This window comes from Tinamus guttatus, unplaced genomic scaffold, assembly GCF_059628265.1.
Source record: "Tinamus guttatus ecotype Peru unplaced genomic scaffold, ASM5962826v1 Tinamus_guttatus_pri_ptg000817l, whole genome shotgun sequence".
Classification (NCBI taxonomy): Eukaryota; Metazoa; Chordata; class Aves; order Tinamiformes; family Tinamidae; genus Tinamus; species Tinamus guttatus.
The window spans coordinates 117,705-138,831 of record NW_028289351.1 but is presented as its reverse complement, the minus strand read 5'-3'; the positions used below and the strand labels follow the sequence as shown (position 1 = coordinate 138,831).

The 21,127-nt window shown below is 51.3% G+C and overlaps 4 protein-coding genes across 4 annotated transcripts; 1 reads left to right on the top strand and 3 right to left on the bottom strand.

Moving 5' to 3' along the window:
• Positions 1–295: 295 nt before the first annotated feature.
• On the bottom strand, positions 296–1,635 carry LOC104566948 (hemoglobin subunit beta). Its single transcript, XM_010213751.2, has 3 exons — positions 1,460–1,635; positions 1,131–1,353; positions 296–522 (listed from the first exon to the last, which is right to left on the bottom strand). The coding sequence occupies exons 1-3, from the start codon at positions 1,549–1,551 to the stop codon at positions 394–396; spliced, it is 444 nt and encodes a 147-aa protein (XP_010212053.1). The 5' UTR covers positions 1,552–1,635; the 3' UTR covers positions 296–393.
• Positions 1,636–3,198: 1,563 nt separating this feature from the next.
• LOC148591440 (hemoglobin subunit beta-like) lies at positions 3,199–4,860 on the bottom strand. Its single transcript, XM_088537591.1, is given in 5 exon segments — positions 3,199–3,318; positions 4,048–4,204; positions 4,206–4,257; positions 4,360–4,444; positions 4,828–4,860. Coding segments are annotated over 5 exon segments (447 nt in total).
• Positions 4,861–8,173: 3,313 nt separating this feature from the next.
• On the bottom strand, positions 8,174–9,556 carry LOC104564616 (hemoglobin subunit rho). The gene is made up of 3 exons (XM_088537598.1): positions 9,433–9,556; positions 9,121–9,343; positions 8,174–8,358 (listed from the first exon to the last, which is right to left on the bottom strand). The coding sequence occupies exons 1-3, from the start codon at positions 9,522–9,524 to the stop codon at positions 8,230–8,232; spliced, it is 444 nt and encodes a 147-aa protein (XP_088393724.1). The 5' UTR covers positions 9,525–9,556; the 3' UTR covers positions 8,174–8,229.
• A 10,101-nt stretch (positions 9,557–19,657) lies between these two features.
• On the top strand, positions 19,658–20,650 carry LOC104564615 (olfactory receptor 51L1). The gene has a single exon (XM_010211252.2). The coding sequence runs from the start codon at positions 19,658–19,660 to the stop codon at positions 20,648–20,650; it is 993 nt and encodes a 330-aa protein (XP_010209554.2).
• Positions 20,651–21,127: the final 477 nt, after the last annotated feature.

Here is a 21,127-nt window from a genome sequence, read left to right as displayed (position 1 = left end):
GCTGGGGTGGATTAAAGTCTTCACTTTATTTATCTGCATTAAAAAACATGAATCCTCCCCACGCTGGCCAAAAAATACCCATTTTTTACAGCAAAGCACTATTTCCGTAAGGCAAACTTCCTCGGAGGACTGTGCATGGGTGTAGGGGAGCAGGACATAGGGGAGCAGGATGCCCAGAGCACAGGCGAATTCCACCCGGTCCCTCGAAGGACAAGGGCAAGCAGGAGCGGGGAGCCCCTGCTGCGGGTGCCCCCAACCCTTTTGCACCACTCAGAGACACAGACAACACACTGGAGACTTCACGGGATGACTTTTATTGGGTTGTTACATGCCGTAGGCTCTGCACTGCATTCTGCCGAGATGGGGCTGGAGGAGGCTTCTCCTGCCAGCGCTTTAGTGGTACTTGCGGGCCAGAGCGTGGGCCACGACGCGCACCAGCTTCTGCCAGGCGGCCTGGCACTCGGGAGTGAAGTCCTTGGCGAAGTGGGCGGCCAGGACGATGATCAGGATGTCACCCAGGAGCTGCAAAGGCAGAAACAACCCTGGTCAGCAGCACTCAGGACCCTTCGGACTCACTTGCAAGCACCCAGCCCAGCCCTGGGGAAACTTCCCACTGCTTCATAAGAACCTCCCTCGACACCCTGATCCTCTTTCAGATGGTCCTTAAGTTTGTTCTCTAAAGATTCAGGTTTTTAGAAGTGTTTAGCCTGAATTTTCAGACTTCAGAGTGCTCTGAAGGTGCAGAACTGTGTGACCCCCATCTCCTCTAAGTCCCCTTCCTCTTTTGCCTTTCCCATTTAGCTGTCACTCTGCTCCATGCCAGCTTTTGCTCTCACTTTTTTGCTTTCCCTTGGTTGAAACCTCTTCCTGCCCCAACAACTGCTTTTGCTTCCCACCCCCCACCTCCTTTTCCGTGCTCAAACCACCTCCTCACCACTTTTCTTCCTCCTTACCACCCTTGGCTTCACCCTCCGGATGGCTCGCCTGGAACCGCAACCACTGAGCCTGGCAGCAGCGCGGCCCCTTCCCTCCCTTCCTGCCCCTCACCCTGGCCTCCCGCCTGCAGTGAGTCCCTGTATGTGACGAGGAGCACGGGGAGCAGTTGGACCCCGTGCGGGACCATGTCTCACCCTGAAGTTCTCGGGGTCCACGTGCAGCTTGTCGCAGTGCAGCTCGGACAGCTGGGCAAAGGTGTTCTTGATGCTGTCCAGGTTCTTCACGGCGTCCCCGAAGGAGGTGAGCACCTTCTTGCCATGGGCGCGGACCATGGGGTTGCCGAGGATGGCGGTGGGGCTGGAGAGGTTGCCGAAGGAAGCGAAGAACCTCTGGGTCCAGGGGTAGACGATGAGCAGCCTGGGAGAGAGAGGGTTGGGGGACACAAGCAGAGACATAGACACAGTTAGAGCGTCCTCCACAGAGCCGATTCGCTCCCGTCGTGGCACCCAAGCCCTCAACCTACCTGGCCAGGGCCTCAGCACCGCATTCGGCCACGTTGACCTTGCCCCAAAGGCCGCTGATGAGTTGCTTCTCCTCGGCTGTCCACTGCACCATGGTGTCGGCTGGAGGGTAGCGTGTAGCTGCAGGGAGGTGCACAGGAAGTCACGGCTCTCGCTCCCAAGGGGATCGCCTGCGGGCCGGCACCTCTCCCCGTTCCCCCTTTTGTACCATCCGCCGGGCCCCTCCTCCGTCCCACGCACCCCCCCAATTGGCTGCGCGTGGGGGGCCCCGGCACCCCCAGGGAGGGGACGTGGCGTCAGGGTGGGGCCCGGGGCACTGTGCCCAACGCCGCCACCGCCGCCACCGCCGCCACCGCCCCTGGGCCCCTTCTGTGGTATTTGCCCCATGCCGGGCCTGAGCGCAGCCCCTGTCACTGTGTGTCCCTCTGCGACCCTCAGATGAAGGGGTGTGCAAGGCTTGGGTTGACCTGGTGGCCTGCAGGTGGCTCAATGCCATGGGGCAGGGCAGAAGACCAGGACATGGGGGTATTGGGTCTGCCCCTCTGAAAGCCCCAATGTGTGTGAGTGGTTTCTCTTTCTTCCTCTTCTTGGAGAGCCTGCCAGGCTTGAGTTCTCCTCTTTCACTTTTATTATTGGCAGTTTGCTCACTCCAAGGTAGTCCGCTGCGGTCAGTAGGTGCTTGGGAGGAAGCATTGCAGCACACTCATGACCTCCACGGTCTCAGTGTGCAGAGGCCTCAGAGGAGGTGGGAACACTGGTCATACTGGGAACTGCATGAAGCAGCAGACCTGTCCTGGTGACTTTGCAGACATCAGAGGAGCAGGAATAGGAGCTGATTTCCCCATGGTGGGCCAGGGAGCACCAGTTCTCTTGTAACAGTTCATTGGGGTCTGCAGCAAAGAGCCCTGGGGCCAGGCAAGGACGGGGATCTCACTGCCCCACAGCAGAGGCATCCCCAGGATCCCCCCATCCCAGTCCCTGAGGAGGAAGATGAAAACCTGCTTTGGAACTATTCCCTCTGCTTTCTCCCCCAAAACAGGGTGTGAGCACTCAGGGGAGAGGAGCCCACTGCACAGATGACCTCCATGTGTCCCCAGGCCTTTCTCTGGGTCTTCAGGTGTTACATGTATGTGTCAGGGAGAACAGATACCTTGTCCTTCATGTCCTTAAAACCACCATCCTTGGCTATGAAAGATACTTGTGTCTGTTATGCTCTCCTTTTAATAATCTAATTCAAACAAAGAGTAAAAGAGCCTTTTTCTTTCCCCAGAAGAAGTTGCAAGCAATGGACCCAGCTTCACTAACTGTAGTCCTACATCAGTACAGAAGGAATTATTCCACTTAATCTGCAAAAAAACCTAAAACATTAAACACAGCAATGTTCCCTGCTCTCTCAATAAACCAACAGAACATTATAATTTGCATTTTTGGTGTGTTTATTTGTTATGGCCTTGAACATTCCCCAGGATTTTCTCTGCATGGAGAGAAATCCTGTATGGAGAGAGCCTTGCTTTCACAAAAGCATAAAATCCATCAATGCCTTGCATTCACCCATGGACTCAGGCATCCTCACTCCCCTAGCACTTCCAACCCCACGCAGGTGCCCATTCATGAGTTAAGCAGTCGGTGTTTATTAGTAATTAGGGTCCAGGGGTGCGGGAGAACGTTCCTTGGTGGAGAGTTGTGCCCAGCAGCCGTCCCAGTGTCCCTGTTTCCTGTGGGGAGTACTGACTTGGTGATCCTATTGGGCCAGCACATGGGCCATCAGGTGGACCAGCTTCTGCTGGGTGACCTGGCAGGCAGAGGCGACCTTCTTGCCAAAGCAGGCGGCCAGCACGATGATGAGGATGTCATCCAGGAGCTGCAAGGATGAAGGCAGGAGAAGGCTACCTGTCCAGCACTGCCTTCCACCCCAAGTCATCCTGCTCTGGTCCATGCATGGACAAACCAACTGACCAACTGCTCCGCATGTCTGGGACCACATCCCAGCTCCAGATTTTGCAGTATTTGTTGCAAAGAGGAACTGATTTTTCATTATTCAGGGCAGCACCAACCTTTCCACACAGTTTGAGGCTCTACCGGTCAATCAGGTGCCTGGATATGCTGGATTGTCCTCCTGATTTCCCTTTTCCCTTCTGCCCCTTCTCCTTTCATTTTCCTACCTCCTCTCTTTTTTGCTTGGTTCAGATCCCTTCCTTCTGCATAAGTGGCAGGGGTATTTTCCCCTCTGATTTAACCATTTCCCCCATACTCAAGAGCAGTTCCTCACTTCAAATCCTGCCTCTGCTTCCTCCCTTCTGCTCTCTGGCTGCTCTGAGCTGATCCTGCTTCTCCTACGCTCAATCTGCAGGTTGCCCATGCATCCTTCGGTGTTTCACTCACACTCATGACACCTGCACGGGACCCTTGCCTTGCAGATCTCTAATCCATATCTCCTGCTGACTTCTTGAATATACCTATTCCCCTGTTCCCAGTTTTGGGCACCTTGGAGGATTATGTTCTTGGGCCTCGGTGACTATGAGGCTCTTCAGAACCCCCCAGAGAACAGAAATCTCTGTTCGATGAAGACCAAAGTCTGAGCATCGCTCACCCTGAGGTTCTCAGGGTCCACGTGCAGCTTCTCATAGTGGAATTTGCTCAGCTGAACAAAACATTTCTTGATGTTGTCCAGGTTCTCCCTGAAGAAGGTGAGCACCTTCTTGCCATGGGTGTGGATCTTGGGGTTGCCAAGGATGGCAGCTGGAGATGTTGCTGAAGGCATCAAAGAACCTCTGGGCCCAGGGGTAGATGATGAGGAGCCAGGGGAGAGAGGGATGGAGGACACAGGCAGAAACACAGACACCATTAACACTCGCTGCCTGCACCTGCAGCAATTTCTGCATCCATGGTGGCCAGAACTACCTGGCCAAGTCTTCAGCACCACAGTCGGTCACATTGACCTTGCTCTGGATGCTGGTGATGAGCTGCTTCTCCTCAGTGCTCTGATGCTGTTGAGTGAGAGGGTTTGCTGGGGGTTTCACTGAACAATGATGAGGACGAGGAACTGAAGTCTGCTCCAGGGATTTTTATAAACTAAGAACAACTTGGCCTAATCTCAGTTGTGTGGGCTGTGGTTGGGCCTAGTGTGGAAGCTGTGCTGCACAAAGGAAGATAGCAATTTTGGATACTGTCCAAGGGGAAAAAAAGGCCAATTCACCTCTCCTGCCTTTGAGTGGACAAGTGACACCTCACACCCATGTGCTCACAAGTGCAGGGGGAGCTGCCTGCATAATTCCTCCTTGGCTACTCATTTGCACTGTTGTGATGGGGACTGATACGCAACGCAAACCCCAAGGGACAAGCAGTGATGGTCATAGATTGCAATCTCTACCTTGGCCTCCTTCTCAAACCGTTGATGGTGCATAGGTGCCCTGCACTCCATGGGGACTCATCCTGAAAAGTGCTAAGGATCACCAGCCCCACCTCTAAGAGGCAGAGGCATGCAGAAAAAAAAACAAAATAATCTCTATTCTCTATCACATCAAAATACCCCCCTTTAAACACAAGTACCTCCTTTTTTGTCTTTCCTATCAAAAAGCTTCACACTTGTCCCTGCTGCTCTTAGTCTAAGGTCTGTTAGAACCCATCTCTACTCCTCGTGACCAGAGAAAGTGAGCCTGTCTCGGGGGCACATCTCTGAGTTACATGTTCCCAAGCACAGCATCACCCACAACAGCTCAGACACATCAGACTGAAAAGCAGTTCCTAATGCTGGTCCCAGCTGAGATGCGAGATGAAGGAGAATGACCAACTTATGGCGCTTGCTGAGCTTCCCCTTCTCTCCTATTCCTTCTCCTTCAACTCTGTCCCTCCTCAGCCTACATGATCCTTCCTGCTCACTACTGGGGACAGCAGCATCTCCTGAGCTCACGGAGTCTCTGCTGGCAAACATCGGCCCCCTCCTATCAACTTAATTCTCCAAAGCACTTTTCACACCACCTAAAGTTCATGTCTCTGGGCTGCTATAAGCTGCCAGCTGAGAGAAAGAAAAAGCATGAGATGAAACCTCATGTGAAAAACTTCCAAAGGCTTTTCAGTTTTAACATTAGTCAGACACAAGGATGTTTTAAGAAATCCTCTCATAGGGTGAGAGGGGAAGAGTTTATCATGAGGTGTCAAACTGAGGCAATTTCCATAGTTTCTGTCTCATTCACAGATCTAAAGGAACAAGGGTCCTGTGGTCTGCTGTCCACATGGGATGGATTTCACTGTGCTCCAGACTCCCAGTTGGAGCATGCTTACAGATGGCTGTCTCCTCATGGTATGGGTGACACTGACCCCAGGGTCCTTCCCTGCCTGTGTGGCCCCACACCACCAGGAACAGGAACCTTCCTTTTTTCACAGGGAAACCACCCAGATATCAGTGAAGGGCAATTAAAGTGATGGCAATTATGAAACAAGCAGAATTTACTGGTCACTCTGATTGCAGCAGGCAGTGTTCCATGCCAAGCTTTGCCAGAGCCCTTATCAGCAGCAGTGGCAGATATACCCAGCTCCTGCGCCCTGGATCCTCGTCAGCCCCTCTTTCCTCTGCTCTAGACCACGCGACCTCCTCTTGCTAAGCCAGACTGTCCTGCTGGTGCCCTCGCTCCCACTCTGTTTGCTCTGATCTTCCTCCCTTAGCCAGATTGCCCTGTGGCTTCCTAACCTGGGACAGGAGCTCACTCCTTCCCCTGGGGAAAGATGCAGCGCACAGCAATATACCAACGTGCATGTACAAGGGGGCACAAAACAGTCCTGGATGTCCAATCTGACTCATTCAGACGCCAGGCTGTGGGGGCTGGAGCCACCTGGCAAAGATTCTGGAGCCCAAAAGGCTGTTTGTGCCCAGTGCTAGCACTGCCTTTGCCCAATGCCTGGGCTCTGCTCCCTGGGGAACACAGTCTGCACAGTGAGGTGTCCCAGGAAAGCACTTATGAGCCTGCTCTGGTGCAGTGCCTTCGAGAGAGACATTTTCCCTGATGCTGCCTCCACTCCCTGCCTGCAAAGGACGCATGGGCCACCAAAATCCTTCCCTTTGCAAAGAGCTTTTTGGACGGGCTGCTGCTGGGATGAGGTGGCACCATTTTAACACCAGACCTCCTGTTGTGTTCATCCAGCGCAACATCCAGTGCTCACCTCTACCCCTGTGCATGGGGCTATTGGTGTTCATGACTGCATGCAAGAGAGGGGCAACTCTTGTCTGGAGAGCCTGGCACACTGAATACCTTTTTCAGGATGCACAATACCACCCTATCCCTTGTCTATACCTTTAAGTGCTTAATAAGGTCAGTTAGTCTCTTTTAGCAAGTAAGAGGAATTCCTCCTCATTTGAGCAATGTGAAGCATACGAGTAGCCTTCAGCCTCCACAGAAATCACTTTCCTAGATCATCAGAGACAAATGGGACCACTGGGAGCTGTTGGGACCTCCTGTCTGACACAGGCAACATGGGCCAATATTTGGCATAGCAGGTGAGATTAGATCGAAGCACCTCAGGTCTCTGGAGACCTGCCAATGCCAGTGACTAAAACTCATCCCAGGGGGAAACTGCTTGAGCAAGAGATTAGCAGTGGACTGAGATCCCAAAGGGAAAAGAACATCAATGGCATCTCTGCCAAACCTCACTCATAGGAAAATTTCATTCTGACCCCAGATGAGGAGACCAAAATTGAAGCAGTCCTCCAACCATCCCTTATCCACCATGTACCTAGCTAGTGGTGAAGCAGGGACTCACCATCTTGGTTTGGGACATGCTGAGGGCAATGACCATCAGTGGGATGTCACCATGGCACAGGATGGAAAAGGAGGAACAGAATGATGCAGACATTTACAGATAATGAGGCTGAAACATATTGCTGACGTCTGTGAACAAATATTTGCCAGGCTAGGAGCCAAGGTGTAAATGCACAGGCAAACACGCAGTATACATGGGGTTGTACCTGCAATCAGCCAAATGCACCCATAGATTCATCCATTTTGTTAAAATTACATCCACCTCTGCCTGGAGCAGGTGGCAAACGGCAAAGGAGATCTTTCTTGTTGGATGGTAACTGCTAATGTTTTGAAATGCCCTTTTACACTGAAAATCATGCTGGCATCATGCTGAAATGCCTATTTGCTAATCAAAAAGAGAAGGATGTGTTCCAGAAAAGTTTGATTTGGTAGTTTTTCCCTCCCCTTCCCCCTTTTTTCCCAATTCAGGATGTTCTGGGCATTGCCAGCAGGAACATCATTCCGAGACTTAGGCATGCCTGTCTGCCATGCTTTTAAGCTAGTCTTGAAGCTGATGCATATATGCAGAATCCAATGAAAAACCTAATTAACTATTACCATTAACGTAATTGAGTAAAAAAGCTCTGATCAGTACTATATAAAAATCATGCCCTTGGTCCCTCCCCTCCAGATCACACACATTGCCTTTAGCTGTCCTATTCAGATCAAGGCCATGCAATGTTTTTAGTGCTGCTTCAAGAAGATGTTTTTTGCTGAATTCTTGGAGATAGCAACACTAAAATGTGAAAGGCCAAATCTCTCTTGAAACTGGCTTCAGTGAACCTGTGCTAGTTTATCCTCCCATGACACCAAGACGTTGATAGAGCATGGTCCCACTAGCCCCGAGCGCCTCTTTCCCCCTCAGTGCCCCAGCCCCATGCTCTCCACCCCACCAGCAGCTGCAGAGATGAGAGAGATCATGGAGTGGTTCAGGACATACATTTTATTGTTTGTTAGAGCCATGTGTCCCACCAGAGGGTCTAGCGGTACTTGTGGGCCAGCGCGTGGGCCACCACGCCGACCAGCTTCTGCCAAGTGGCCTGGCAGGCGGGGGTGAAGTCCTTGGTGAAGTGAGCGGCCAGCACGATGATGAGGATGTTACCCAAGAGCTGGAAAGAAGGAGGAAGAAAATCAGGTCAGCACTGAGACGAGTGCTCCCATTTGCCTTGCTCAGGTTTTGGCAAGGACAGGGAGCACGTGGATCTTGGAAGCAGCACTGGAGAATCTCTTGTAACTGGATTCTCCGTGCAGAAAATAACTGCCTCCTGACAGCCTGTACTTGTATTTACCTTGCCTCATGCCCCTTACTTAACTCATATCTGCTTTGTCCAGCCTCTAGTCTTTACTTTCACGTTCTCTGGCTTTTCCTTTTTGTTTTTGTCAGCTATGAAACCCCATGGCTTGTTGAGCAGAGGATCGGATCTGTGCAAGAACTCCCTGCTCTGTTCCCCAAATATAACTGGAAGAGAGGCTGAAATGGAGCTGAAATCCAGCCCCAGCACATCCAGCCCGCTCAGCTCCCTCCTGACAGCTTCCCATCTGCAATCCCTGCTGCTTCTTGCTCCTTTGCACCCCGGTCATTTAACATCCTTCTCCTGCTGGGCTCCAGCCCCACCTGGGCCAGGCTGTGGGGTTTTGGAGCAGCTCCCAGTCCTTGTCCCCAAATCCCTCACAGGCGGGATGCCTTTCTCTGTGATTAGCAAAATCCCAAGCTCCCCTGTTTCCCTCTTAAGAGCATATTTTCCATCCCATCCAGCTCCATCCCCTTCAGTGCTATTGATGCTCCTTGAAAATCCTCCCAGCACTGAGCTTCTCCAGGAGGCAGAAGGAAGGAGGGAGGAGAGAAAGGACAAGCTCTGAGCATCGCTCACCCTGAAGTTCTCGGGGTCCACGTGCAGCTTCTCACAGTGCAGCTCCGACAGCTTGGAGTAGGTGGCCTTGAGATTTTCCAGGTTCTTCACGGCCTCCCCGAAGGAGGTGAGCACCTTCTTGCCATGGGCACGGACCTTGGGATTGCCGACGATGGCAGTGGGGCTGGAGAGGTTACCGAAGGAATCAAAGAACCTCTGGGTCCAGGGGTAGACGATGAGCAGCCTGTGGGACAAAAGAAACATTCAGACATCATTAACGCTCCCCAATAGCACCTGCTTCTGGTGTTCGGTGGCTGCAGGAGCCCAACATACCTGGCCAGAGCCTCGGCCCCGCATTCCTCCACGTTGACCTTGCTCCACACGCTGGTGATGAGCTGCTTCTCCTCGGCACTCCAGTGCACCATGGTGGCGGCAGGACTTGCTTGCGGTGGCAGAAGGACCGGACCGTGTGTCTGCACCGCGGACCCCCAGTGCCTTTTATCTGCTGCCGGCCGCTCCTCCCCGTGCCGCGCTGCGGGGCCATTGCAGGGGGCCGGGTGGTCAGTCTGCTCCGAGGTGTGGTCTTCAGGGAAACAGTCCAGCAGAAAGCTTAACAGGCTTTCTCAGGACTCAATACCCTGTTATCTTCCTCTCCTTCCCTCCATGCACAAGTGCTCACCCTACATGCGTCCACATGCCGGCCCATGCTCTGATGCTTGCAGAAGGCACTGACCGTGGTGTGAGGTGTTCTACCATGGCTTCGTGCATGGAACTCCCAAGCCTTTGAGTCCTCTGCAAGATGCACAGGTTCTCTCACCTCCAAGGAGGTATCTCTTAGGGGGCAGATGACATGGTTCGTGAGCTTCATGACCTTGATGAAGTGCACGGCCTTCACAGGCCTCTCTGGATAGGAGCTCATTACCAGGGCTTCTGAGTGCTATTGCCCTGGGCAGGAGCTCTGCAGTTCTGGGCACACAGAGCCACACTCAAGCCTATATTTTTGTCTAAGCAGAAGTGTGGAGAACATCAGCCCATCGATCCAATCCACCAACACCTGGTCTGGGTGCTACAGAACCGAGGATGTTTGGCTTTTCTCTGCATTAGCAAAGCAGGAGGCTGCACCTTTCCAGCCCAGAAGCCTGGGCAGAGCTCCCCTGTGCACCGGCATCTCAGGGAGGAGCTCTGCAGGATGTTGGTGCCAAGGTGAGCCATGGATGGGATGCCCCTCTCTTTGGGGCAGCCTTCCCTGCCTTTTTTAATGTTAAAACAGTATGAACAAGGCAGGCAATTTAACACCTTCTCTATTCTGGGAAATTAAAGGCTTTGCATGAGAATAACAGGATCAGCCATGTTACAGTCAGACCAGTGACATCCATGCCCATCAGATCAGGGTCTGACTGAAGGTCTCATCTTTGACTCTGAGACTCACTTTCCCATTGAGCTGCCCTGAAGTACACGCTACCTTCAGGTGCAGTGCTGCTCCCACCGTAATACAGAAATGCAACACATGGATGCACAAGGGACTTGGCACCCAGACAAGACCGTGACGTTCAGATTTGCCCAGTTTAGAAGTTTTCATCCAGATCACTGACCCACTCTATGGAAAAAAAACAGTACTGGTCCATCAGTGTCCATGGATCCACATTCAGCAGCATCATAGTCCTGCCTCACAAAAATGTGAGATCCTGCTGGGGTGGCTCTTTAGCAGAGTCACCTTTCAGCTCCTTGCTGCAAGGACCTAGGCAGAAATTATTTCATTTTATTTTTAAATGTCTGAATCCTAGGCAAGGCCCACAGGCCCCTTTCAGCAGAAAAGTGGCCTTTCCCTCATCGAGGCGGCCTGATAACGCAGCGTGGAGAGGAGGCTGCTCTGCAGAGATAAATGTATCATGCAGGCAGCTAAAGACAGACACAGAGTCACAGCCTCAACTCACAAGGAGACCCGAGCACCTCAGAAGTGCTAATTATTTAATAAAAGCAGACTCAGAGACTAAAACCAGACACGTGCAACCCTAAATCCATTGATATTGCCATCATGTGAGTCAGCCAGTTGAACCTTTGAGCACAGAGCTGGCACGAGCAGATGTTTGCCCAGCTGGGGGATACCAATAAGTGGCCTAATATGTTTTATTTTTTCATTTATTTCTTCTCTGCTCCTGAATTTGCTGGCAGATCTGCCATGAAATTGAGACTCAAGCTTCATTTGAGTCTATTATGAAGAATGCCATTGTGACAGGGCTCTGCAAAGCTGCACTTTACAAGAGAAATAATAATGATGTTTTTTGGCTGCATTTGAAGATGCAGTGTGAAGAAGCGCAGGACTGGCGGGAAGCACAGAGGAATGCAAAGCTGGAGAGAGCAGGGCTGGAGCATTAGCTCTAATACTGATATTAACAGGAACCTGCAGTTAATAAAAGCTGATTTTCTAGGCTTTGCAGAAAAGCTGGCAGGGATCCAAACCCCACCGAGGACCTGACCCTGTACTCGGGGCCTTTCAGGCCCCGTTTTCACTGAGAAGCTGCAGGAGCAGAGCTGCTTCTTGGCAGGATGGGTTGAGTGATGGTCTCGGAGTGCCCAGGGAAGGGAAGGGAGAAAGCAAGGCTGAAGTCACCCCAGCTATTTCGGTGAGGTGAGCTCATTGATCAGGCATTGATTCATGCTAATGGCTGGTGCTACAGACACGACAATTCTTTAAACTTTAAATCCTGGAGGAGAGACACTCACAGGAAAGGGAAAATGCCAGGTGAATCAGCCAGCTAAGCAGCGCAGAGGCGACTTGGAGTCTGCATGGCCCTGCATGAGGAGAGCCTATCGTGGCAATGACCTTTCTGTGCAGTGAAGTCACACATGAGCCCAATTCTGCCCTGTGTCCAGTTTCGTACTGGTGCTTTGTTTGGACTTGAATGCCAGAGCTAATTTACCCCTGCCACAACACTTAGCTATAGTCACTGTGCAGAGAGGTCTTCAGAAATGTCTCTTGGGGCACAGAGTCAGGCCATGAGCTGCTGTCCCTAAGGAATCCAGCACAGCTCCTGCCCCAGACCCACCCGGGACCAGATCAGTGGCCAATTTAGGAAAATGCAGAGCAGATACAGGCTGAGCTGAATGACCACAATTTGCCCCATTTTTCACTCCCTGGTGCTTCTGTTTACTTTCAACATGAAAGCCAAGGGAAATTTCTGCAGGTGCCGTTTCCTCCCATGGGAGGGTATGGAGAGGGTGAGGAGCAAAGGCCACAAATAGCAGAGTTATGGAACAGCACAGCGAGGGCTCGAAGCAGATCAACGTTACGGCGTGTAGGCAGAGAGCTTTGTGTTATTACCGCAAGGAGAATTATCTAATTTAGCTCTGGATCATTGCCCCCAGCACTCTGCTCTCAGCACAAACACATTGCAAAATGCTGCTGCATCATGAGCATAAACTAGGGGAAAATGTAACTGCAGGTTAAACAAACACTGTCCTGCACCCAATCCAGCCTCTGGCCATAGCAGAATGCAGACCTAGGTTTTGCACATGGCCAAAAAGGGGCAGAAAAGGGCTTTCTGTTACAAAATGTACTATGCAAGTGAGCCTGGGCCCCCACAGCAAACCTGTCCCCTGGCCCTTGCTATGGGAAAGCAGAGCTATGCCCAGGCTCTGTCTCCTGAAGCAATGCCAATATCCTACTGTGATTTTATATATCTTAATAGCTTTTTTTTTTTTTTCTCTTTTTTTCCCCAGTTGCAGAGGTCAGGAACATAAAATGCTTTTCATCACAGAAATAATAAACTACTGGCAGCAGGAGTGGATGAAAGGAGAGAAAAACACAGATCCCAGATGTCCCCCTTTTATTCCTGTAAGGTGTCCAGTGATATCAGTTCAGGAGTCAGAGACAGTCACTCGTCCCCTAATTTGGATCTCTATTTTCAAGTCTCCCTGTTTAACCCCTTGTACCTTTTGGTACAGTTTGGGGGCTTCTTCCAGCAGAGCTGCATGGAGGGAGTCTGGGAGGGGGAGTCCAGTCCCTATTCCCACATTCCTACTTTGATGTTCCTATAAAACCATCTACCAGGCCATATTCAATCCCGAATCCCCTTAAGGGCTGTGGGGGTCTGGAGCTAAGCGTGGCGGTGGGATGAGGCACAAGGCCAGACACTGGCAACAGGAAACTCTTGTGAATTGGCTGCTTCTGAGCTATCCCTGAAGACCTTCAGCAAAAAAAAAAAAAAACCTACAGAAATAGGCAGAAGCAGCTATTTCTTAAAATTCATGATCAGGCATTTCCCAGACAGGCATATGTAAGACTTTTTTTCCCTGCCTATAGCCCTGTGGGTCTCTTGCTTTCCCCCCTAGCCTAGTTGGGGCACTCACCCTGCAGAGCAGACCCACTTGGGTGCAGGGTGCAGGGGTCCCCAGCCCTACAAGGGCTGGATGAGGAGGGCAAGAGCGAAAGCACTTGGGGTTGGGGTCAGCCCCTCTGCTGAGTTGCCCTCTATCACCGACCGGCAGCTCCCGGCCGCCTACACCCTCCTGCCCGATAGCTCCTCACCGCCCTCGCTGCAGGCCCAGATGGGAGCCCCAGATAAGGCCCGGGTGCTGGTGCTGGTGCCGGCACGCCGCTCGGGTCAGGCTCTGCAGGGCTGCACGCACACAGGTATCCCTTGTGCATCCATCCATCCATCCATGCATCCATCCATCCATCTACCCGCTGTCATCCTGAGCTAGTCTCTCACCACTGCTAAGTCATCTGTGGGGGAAATGGAGCTTGCCCATCACTATCTTTTCTATTTAGGCAATTGGAAGTGCTGCTGGACAGGTTTTTCAGGCTGTTTTCCATCATAGTCCAGAAGCAGCTTTATACCAGCACAAAGTGAGTCTAACACGTGTCGGGTCAGGAGCATCAGGAAGATGGAAGCTGCCTCTGTTGCCCTCATGCTCCCTTCTGCTTCCCTAGCAGGGTGGGCATCCTTAAACACACGTCCTTCGGGGCCCTTTTGCATGGCCAGAGCAAGGGGTGACTGCAAAACAGACAAAGGTCTGGAAAATCAAACCTGCAAAAAGGATCCCCTCTGGGCTCTCTGTCCATGCAGATAAAAAACATCATTATAATACAAAATAACACAGTGCCATGAGTTCCAGACTGAATATTAGAGTCCCGTTTTGGAAACTGGAGGCAGGCCTGTTTGTGATCTTGTGCCCTTGTGCTCAGACAGCATCTTGCTCCTTAGTAGACTGCAATAATTTCCCTCTCAATTCCATTTGCACTCATTTTTTTTTTTTAACAAAGAAGGTGGATGCAGGGGCCAAAACTTGCAGGCAAACGTGGGCCCTGGTCTCAGCAACAGGCTACGCAGTGACATGGTCGTATCCTGCTTCGCGCTGCTGCTCGTGGTGCTTGGCTCTGTGTCCCCCAGCTTCCTTTGCCTGTGTCCCATGCACACATGTCTGTCAGAGCTGTCTTGCTCTCCTCTCCTTCCCCTGTCTTTTTCTCTCCTAGATCACTAAGGGATCCAGGAACCCCTTGGATAAACGGGGAGCTGATTCCCGGCCTGGACCAGCCTCTTAATGAAGTGGTACCCCTGGACGTGGTGCTGCGGGATGCTCGGGATGATTGGATGCACTGTGTTTCAGGGGGGCTCCTGATGCCCCCTCCACCCCCTGCATCCCCAGAGGCCCTGGGACTTGGTCCCGCCGTGTGAATCGAGCATGTCATGAGTTTGTCCGTCTCTGCTGAGTCACGGCATGGGGGGGGCGAGGGGGCTGTGGCACGCAGATAAACCGTGACGGTGCAAACAGGCACCCGCTGGGGCTGCGATAAGGGTGGCCATGGGACACCGGGGGCTGCTGCTTTCTGCTGTGTCAGACTTCTGACGCAGCAGAAAATAATTCTGTAATTCTGCTGAGGCAGCGCGACCACCAGCTGGGAAGGACTTGGGGGCTGTTGCTTCCCTCACAGCGCCCACAGAGACAGCAGGACCCCGGCCACTGCTGGTGGGTTGCAAGCTGCAAAGGCCACTTGTGTCCCCAGGGAGAATGCAGGAGACGTCCCACACCTGGCCCTGCTTTTCTTCCCTCTTGCAATGTGTGCAGAGAGGTTGCAAGCGGCTCTTGCAGTCGCTGTGTTTTTGCACAGGGAACGCGGCACGAAGCTGTTTGTCCCTTGCAGTCCCATGGCCCTCTCTTACCCCACTGTGCATATAATATATACAGCCTCCTCCTAAACCCTGCTTTTGCCAGCATGGAGGTTGGGAGCTGCTTTCGGGCCCCTTTCACAGAGTTCTTTTGACTGCACTAACGGGTCTGAAGGCAGCCTCGACAGCTCTCTGGAAACTCTGCACTTTTTCATTTACCTTCAGACTGGCCTCTTTCACTGGATTTTAGGCACTATGGGGTAAATACAGCCCAGGCTCATTTGCACAGGGGGAACATTTATATTCAAAATTATTAAACTGCCGTGAATGCTGAGGCCAATGTCAGTGTCACACCGGGGGTCACGGCAGAGAGCTGAGCTGGGGGGTGACGCGGCCCCATGCTGGGGATAACCAGGCCCTGTTCTTGGGATGAATCCCCAGTGCTGCTTCATGCATGAAGCATTTCTGAGCAATCCCTGTTTTTATAGACGGTTAAACCAAAACATGGATTTCAGAAAGAGAGAGGTTTTGGGGGGGACTTTGAGGCAGGGGAGAATTGTCCGGTCAAGGCTGCAGAGATCCCTGGGTCAGACGTGGCTTGTGCCTTTTTTGATCCACTTTCCTCTCAACCAGTCCCCTATAGAGCTGCTAATTGTGTACGTGGCATTGCAGCTGCCACAGACATCTCTGTGCCTGCATTTGCACTTTGCAGGACAAGCCTGGTGCCTTTGCAGCAACTTCAGGGTGCTGCAAACTCTCCCTGGGGGGACCTAGCTGCTCTCCCCTGGCTCCAGGGCTGTGGCAGGGATCTGCCAGGGAGCCTGTTTTATTTTGCATTAGCTCTTTCTAATTACCCGCAGGCATTAGGAGGAGCCGCTGCTTTATCATTTCAAGCTGGGTGCAGCGATGGCAGAGCCCTTGGAGCTGCCCTGGGCTGGGAGGCTCCTCCATCCCCGCGGGTCTGACAAGCAGGGACGGGGAGCAGGGTCTGAGCAGCAGCACGAGATCTGCCCTGTGCAGAAAGCAGACGCCCAAGTTATCAGCGCCCAAGTTATCAGCATCCCGAGGGCTGCCGTAATGAGCCTCTCCTGGGATAACTGCACAAGAGCAAAGGGTTGCAGTCTTTAAGTTAGCATTTCCCTAATGAGATTCCTTCTTGCGGTAAAAATGCTTTTGCTATATCCCCGTGCACCATATTTCTTCATTAGTGTTTTGCAGGCAGGGGAAGACAGGCCCTGAAGAATACACTAATAAATATAACTTCAGCAACTGAAATTGGACCACCTCCATCCACTCTAAGACTCTTGAGCTATAATATTTAGTACTAAATATTCCTCTTCTCTCCCTCACCGACAACGTCCGTTAATGCATTTAGTTCTCATCATTTCCTTTAGTGATATGAAATCTGCCTGGGGCACTTATTATCATGATGTTTTCAAAATGCTTCATCCATCAGTGCCTGAAGCTCTGCAGTGAAATCTATTCCAAGATTTAGCAAGACCCCAGGAAACTCCTGCATCTCATGAGAACTCTTTCGAGAGCTTAGAGGACATTTAAATCATATCTAGGCATGTTGCTGGCCTCTAAACTTAAGTGTAAGTGCAGCGTTGCAAGAGTTTCTGCAGTCAAGTGCGGGGGTAGCAATAGGTTTGTGCGGGGAAAACCACCAGTTACAGATGGGGATGAGGATGGATGGCCTGGAGCATCTCCTGTGCTCCAGCAAAACCTGCAATGTCACCCAGACAACGTGCTCATTCCTGGCCCTGAAGGACAGTTCCACATTACTCACTTGAACCCTGCTTCAATTTCACTGCTCCAGCAGTTGCACTTAGAGTTTCAGGAGGCTTCGTGCCCAAAAAAGGGTAGGTTAGGACCTTGGTGAGCTAAAGGAGAAGGAGTGGCAGAGGAGCAGCCATGGGCGACCATGCATTAGCTGTGAAGCCAGGTCCTGCTCAGCTCACCAGCTGTGGCAGTGCTGCTCTGTGGGTCACAGCACAACCCAACACCATCGCATGCATCTCCTTGGCCTTCACCCCATGTCCGATGGGGCTCCTGGTCAGGGACACCAGGTGGCAGAGGCTGGTCCTGGTGCAGAGTGTGGAGAAGACAGCTGGCAAGTGGAAGAGGGCAAGGATGCAGCTGCAGAAGCTGAAGACGTGGAACCTCCAGGGACCAGTGTCCCTGGAGGGGACACTCAGCACGACCTGAGAATCAGCACATGTGGCCTCGTGCTTAAGATCACATGCAGAACTGTGATCAGGAAGGCATCTGCCAAGCATGGTCACTGCTTTCCACTATGTCACCACAAGCCAGCTTAGAATGACATTAAGAGGGTCCACACAGCTCAGCTGTACACTGTCTCTTCAATACACGAATTAAGAAGCACCTGGTGTGTTCAGAATAAACACACAGGGATGGCTTTTCACACAACACATCCTTAAGCTGTACAGGTACAGCTTCTTGCCATTGCATTTCACTGCTGCCAAAATTCACATGCAAATGAATTTTTAATAAATCAGTTCTGGCTCAGGAATTCGGCAGACCACAAATGCTGGAGACTGGGAAAGTGTTTGGGGAAATATAAAGCACACTTGCCCTCTTCTTATATTCTGCTCTTGGCATATGCTGCAGGCCATCTCTGGGTCACGGTGCATGGCCACATAGCTCCGGTTGGTCCCAGGAGAGCTGCTCTTTGGCACAAGGGACCTAGTAAACCAAGTTGCTGGAGGCAGAGGCAGCAGAGACACAAGGCCTCATTCAAAGAGCATACAGAGCTTCTGCCCTGCATCGTGCTTCAGACCTTGACCTCGCTATGCACTGCTTTAAATTATGGTGGAGAGCATCTTCTGGAGTGCTGAATCCAGGGTCCTGAACCCAAAGGATTAGAGCAAAAAGAGAGTTTTGTTCCTCTTGCACAGATTTAAAGTGGAGCTGGAAACATCCCTCAGGATTCACCTATCCATCATCCTGCCACAAAGCAAAAGCTCCTCTACCTAAACCATGCGTAGCATAAAAACTGGCCCGAATCTCTAGTGCAGAAGAGGTCGGGAGAAGGGCTTTTCTGGAGCTGGGCATATCCCCTGGAATCATTACCAGGGATGCATGGTGTGGTGCAGACTGCAGAGCACGACGCGAGAGATAAACATCCTTCAGCTGTGCACCAGGGCAGAGCTGGTGCTTTGGGGGTTAATGCACCTGCTCTGAGCTCAGAGGAACGGCTTGTGGGGATGCTACCGAGCCGGAGCTCCTCACACTGGGGATTGCTTAGGGCGGTTTATAAATTCCACCCTGCTGGGAGCGCTGGTGCTCGGGAGCAGATAACTCCATCGGCGGAGGCTCAGGGAGGGAAGCTCAGGCTGATCTCGAGTGCAGCAGGTGAGTGGGTGCTTTGCTTAGGTGTTGAGGGTTGCACCATGCCGCTATCAGAGAAGGGCTGAGCCATCCTGTGGTCCAGACTCCCTGTGGATATGGACGGCTCCACGGATGCTCGCATCCCCAAACGCCCCATCACCCTCCTATGGAGCAGCTCGATCAGTACCCTGCAATGTGCTCAGCTCCAGCACACCGTGCTCTGCTAGAGGCTGAAACAGAGATGGGAGAGCTCCCACGGACACCAAGCTCTTGTGTTCCACTGCCTGTTAGAGCAGAGCAGGGTGCAGGCCCTTTTCCTCTCACGGTTTCAAGAGGACAATTCTTTCAGTGAGATGTGGGGGTGAATTTGCTTGATCTTGTCATTCTCTAGAGTCCATCAGACTTTATAATGATCCACCCTCCAGACAAGTAACCTTCAGGATTCACCCCTACTCTTTCCCTTGAGATGTTTGTGTCTGAGGATAATTTTCCATTCTGACTGTTCCTCCTTCCCCTCCATGTGTTGTGGGAGATGTTCTTTAATAAACATCTGTTAAGGACTAGTATGAGCTCAGACACATATTAAAGTCTCCAGTTCCACACAAGCAGGGATCAGTCAGCAGAACTTACTCTGTTGTTGCACTGACCCTGCTGGAGTGCATCACAGATTGGGAAATTGAGAAAGGGAATGGCAGAGACATATGTTGTGGAACAGAAACTTTATGGATTTCAACACAGAATGGCAAGATTCCTGCAATTATCTGAACAGACGGATAGATTTAAGCATTTCTAATTGCATTTTTTAAAAACATTTGTGTTATTTAAAGTACTTTTCTACACTTGCATGTGGATACTCTGCATAAGGTGCCACTAACAGACCTGCCCAGGAACCTAGTTCGTGTATGTATGGGAGGAGGTGAGTATGCTCAGATGTTCCAGTAGAGCTCCTGGTAAGTTCTGCTGTGACACAGCACTGGTCATGGCAATGCCTCCGATTCGAGACGCTGGAGGACTGACAAACTATACCTATTTCTCACTGCCTCCTTCTGATTTGTGATCCTGCTGACTTGCTTTCCAGGGCAATATTCAGTGATGAGATGGTGCATCCTTGTTCCATCCTACCCGAGGCCAACAGCAGTCAGACAAAGACTCTGTCATTCCTTTTGGGTGGCTTTTCAGCATGGGAAAGCACTCAGATATGGGGAGCTGTACCTCTCTGCTCTGCGTACCTTCTTGCACTGCTGGGGAACTGCACTATCCTTTCCATCATTAAGGTAGAGCAGAGTCTCCACACACCCATGTATCTACTCCTTGCTATGCTGGCTGTGGCAGACTTGGGTTTGTGCACATCCACATTTCCAAGCATGCTGATGATGCTGTGCCTGAAGGCCAGAGAGATTGGTTTTGGCATTTGCCTTGTCCAGATGTTCTTCATTCACAGCTTCACAGATATTGAATCTGCTGTCATTCTGGCTATGGCCTTTGACCGCTATGTGGCCATCTGCCACCCGCTACGATACTCTTCCATCCTCACCAACTCGGTGACCATGAAGATATGTGTGGCAATCATTATGAGGACCATCCTTATCGTAATTCCACTTCCAGTCCTGCTGATCCAGCTCTGTTTCACCACGGCCAGCAAGCTCTCCCATCCCTATTGTTTGCACCCAGACATCATCAAACACTCAGGCTCTGACACAAGAATCAACAGTGCCTATGGGCTTTTTGCGCTGATATCCACACTGGGCTTGGACTTGCTTTTTGTCCTTCTGTCCTATGTTCTGATCCTTAAGACCATCCTGAACATTGCAACTTGGAGGGAGCGTCTCAAAGCTCTCAACACCTGCATCTCCCACATCTGTGCTGTCCTGTTGTTCTTTATCCCCATGATCTGCCTGTCCATGCTACACCGGTGTGGGAAACATGTGTCCCCCAAGGTGTACACTTTTGTAGCCAACCTTCATTTTCTGGCACCACCTCTCCTGAATCCCATTGTTTACAGTGTGAAAACCAAAGTGATCCGGAAACGGATAGTGGGAATGTTCTATCAAAGAGGGGCACACAACTCTAGGGCTGTCATTTGCCAATAGAGCCAACATGATGGTCATGGCTAACAGTTTTGTGCAGGGTTAAGTTCCTGAGAACACCATCCAAAACTTTTGCCTGTATAAAGATATGTGGGAAGTGGGGTTATCTATAAGGTAAAAGATAAGCAGAAGGTAAAGGACATAGCTACCTGCAAGGTAAGAATATATGCTTTGTAAGGATGTCTGATTGTCAGTTCTTCAGTATATAAACAGAGACAAGAGAGAGGAAAAATAACAACCCACACCTACATGCAGACCCTAAACTAAGAGATAGTATCACAGACCACAACTATCAGGTCACTGATGGAGATGCTGCTGAAGGAACAAGGAACAAGGAGGTTCAACCAGATCTCCAAGAAGAAGACTTGCTTCTCCAAGAAGATCTCCAAGAAGAAGAGAAGATTATTATGGATCACATGGGAAAGGGCAAACTTATGGGAGAATCTTCAGGGGTTCTGAGGATGTGTGCAATGTATTCTG

Bases quoted from the DNA above. Each gene is read 5' to 3' on its own strand.
- LOC104564616 (XM_088537598.1), bottom strand. From the start codon at position 9,524: ATGGTGCACTGGAGTGCCGAGGAGAAGCAGCTCATCACCAGCGTGTGG. The intron at 9,344-9,432 runs GTATGTTGGGCT...TTTGTCCCACAG, and splicing joins GGGGCCGAGGCTCTGGCCAG to GCTGCTCATCGTCTACCCCT. The intron at 8,359-9,120 runs GTGAGCGATGCT...CCTTCTTTCCAG, and splicing joins TGGACCCCGAGAACTTCAGG to CTCTTGGGTAACATCCTCAT.
- LOC104564615 (XM_010211252.2), top strand. From the start codon at position 19,658: ATGGTGCATCCTTGTTCCATCCTACCCGAGGCCAACAGCAGTCAGACA.
- LOC104566948 (XM_010213751.2), bottom strand. From the start codon at position 1,551: ATGGTGCAGTGGACAGCCGAGGAGAAGCAACTCATCAGCGGCCTTTGG. The intron at 1,354-1,459 runs GTAGGTTGAGGG...TCTCTCTCCCAG, and splicing joins GGTGCTGAGGCCCTGGCCAG to GCTGCTCATCGTCTACCCCT. The intron at 523-1,130 runs GTGAGACATGGT...CTGCCTTTGCAG, and splicing joins TGGACCCCGAGAACTTCAGG to CTCCTGGGTGACATCCTGAT.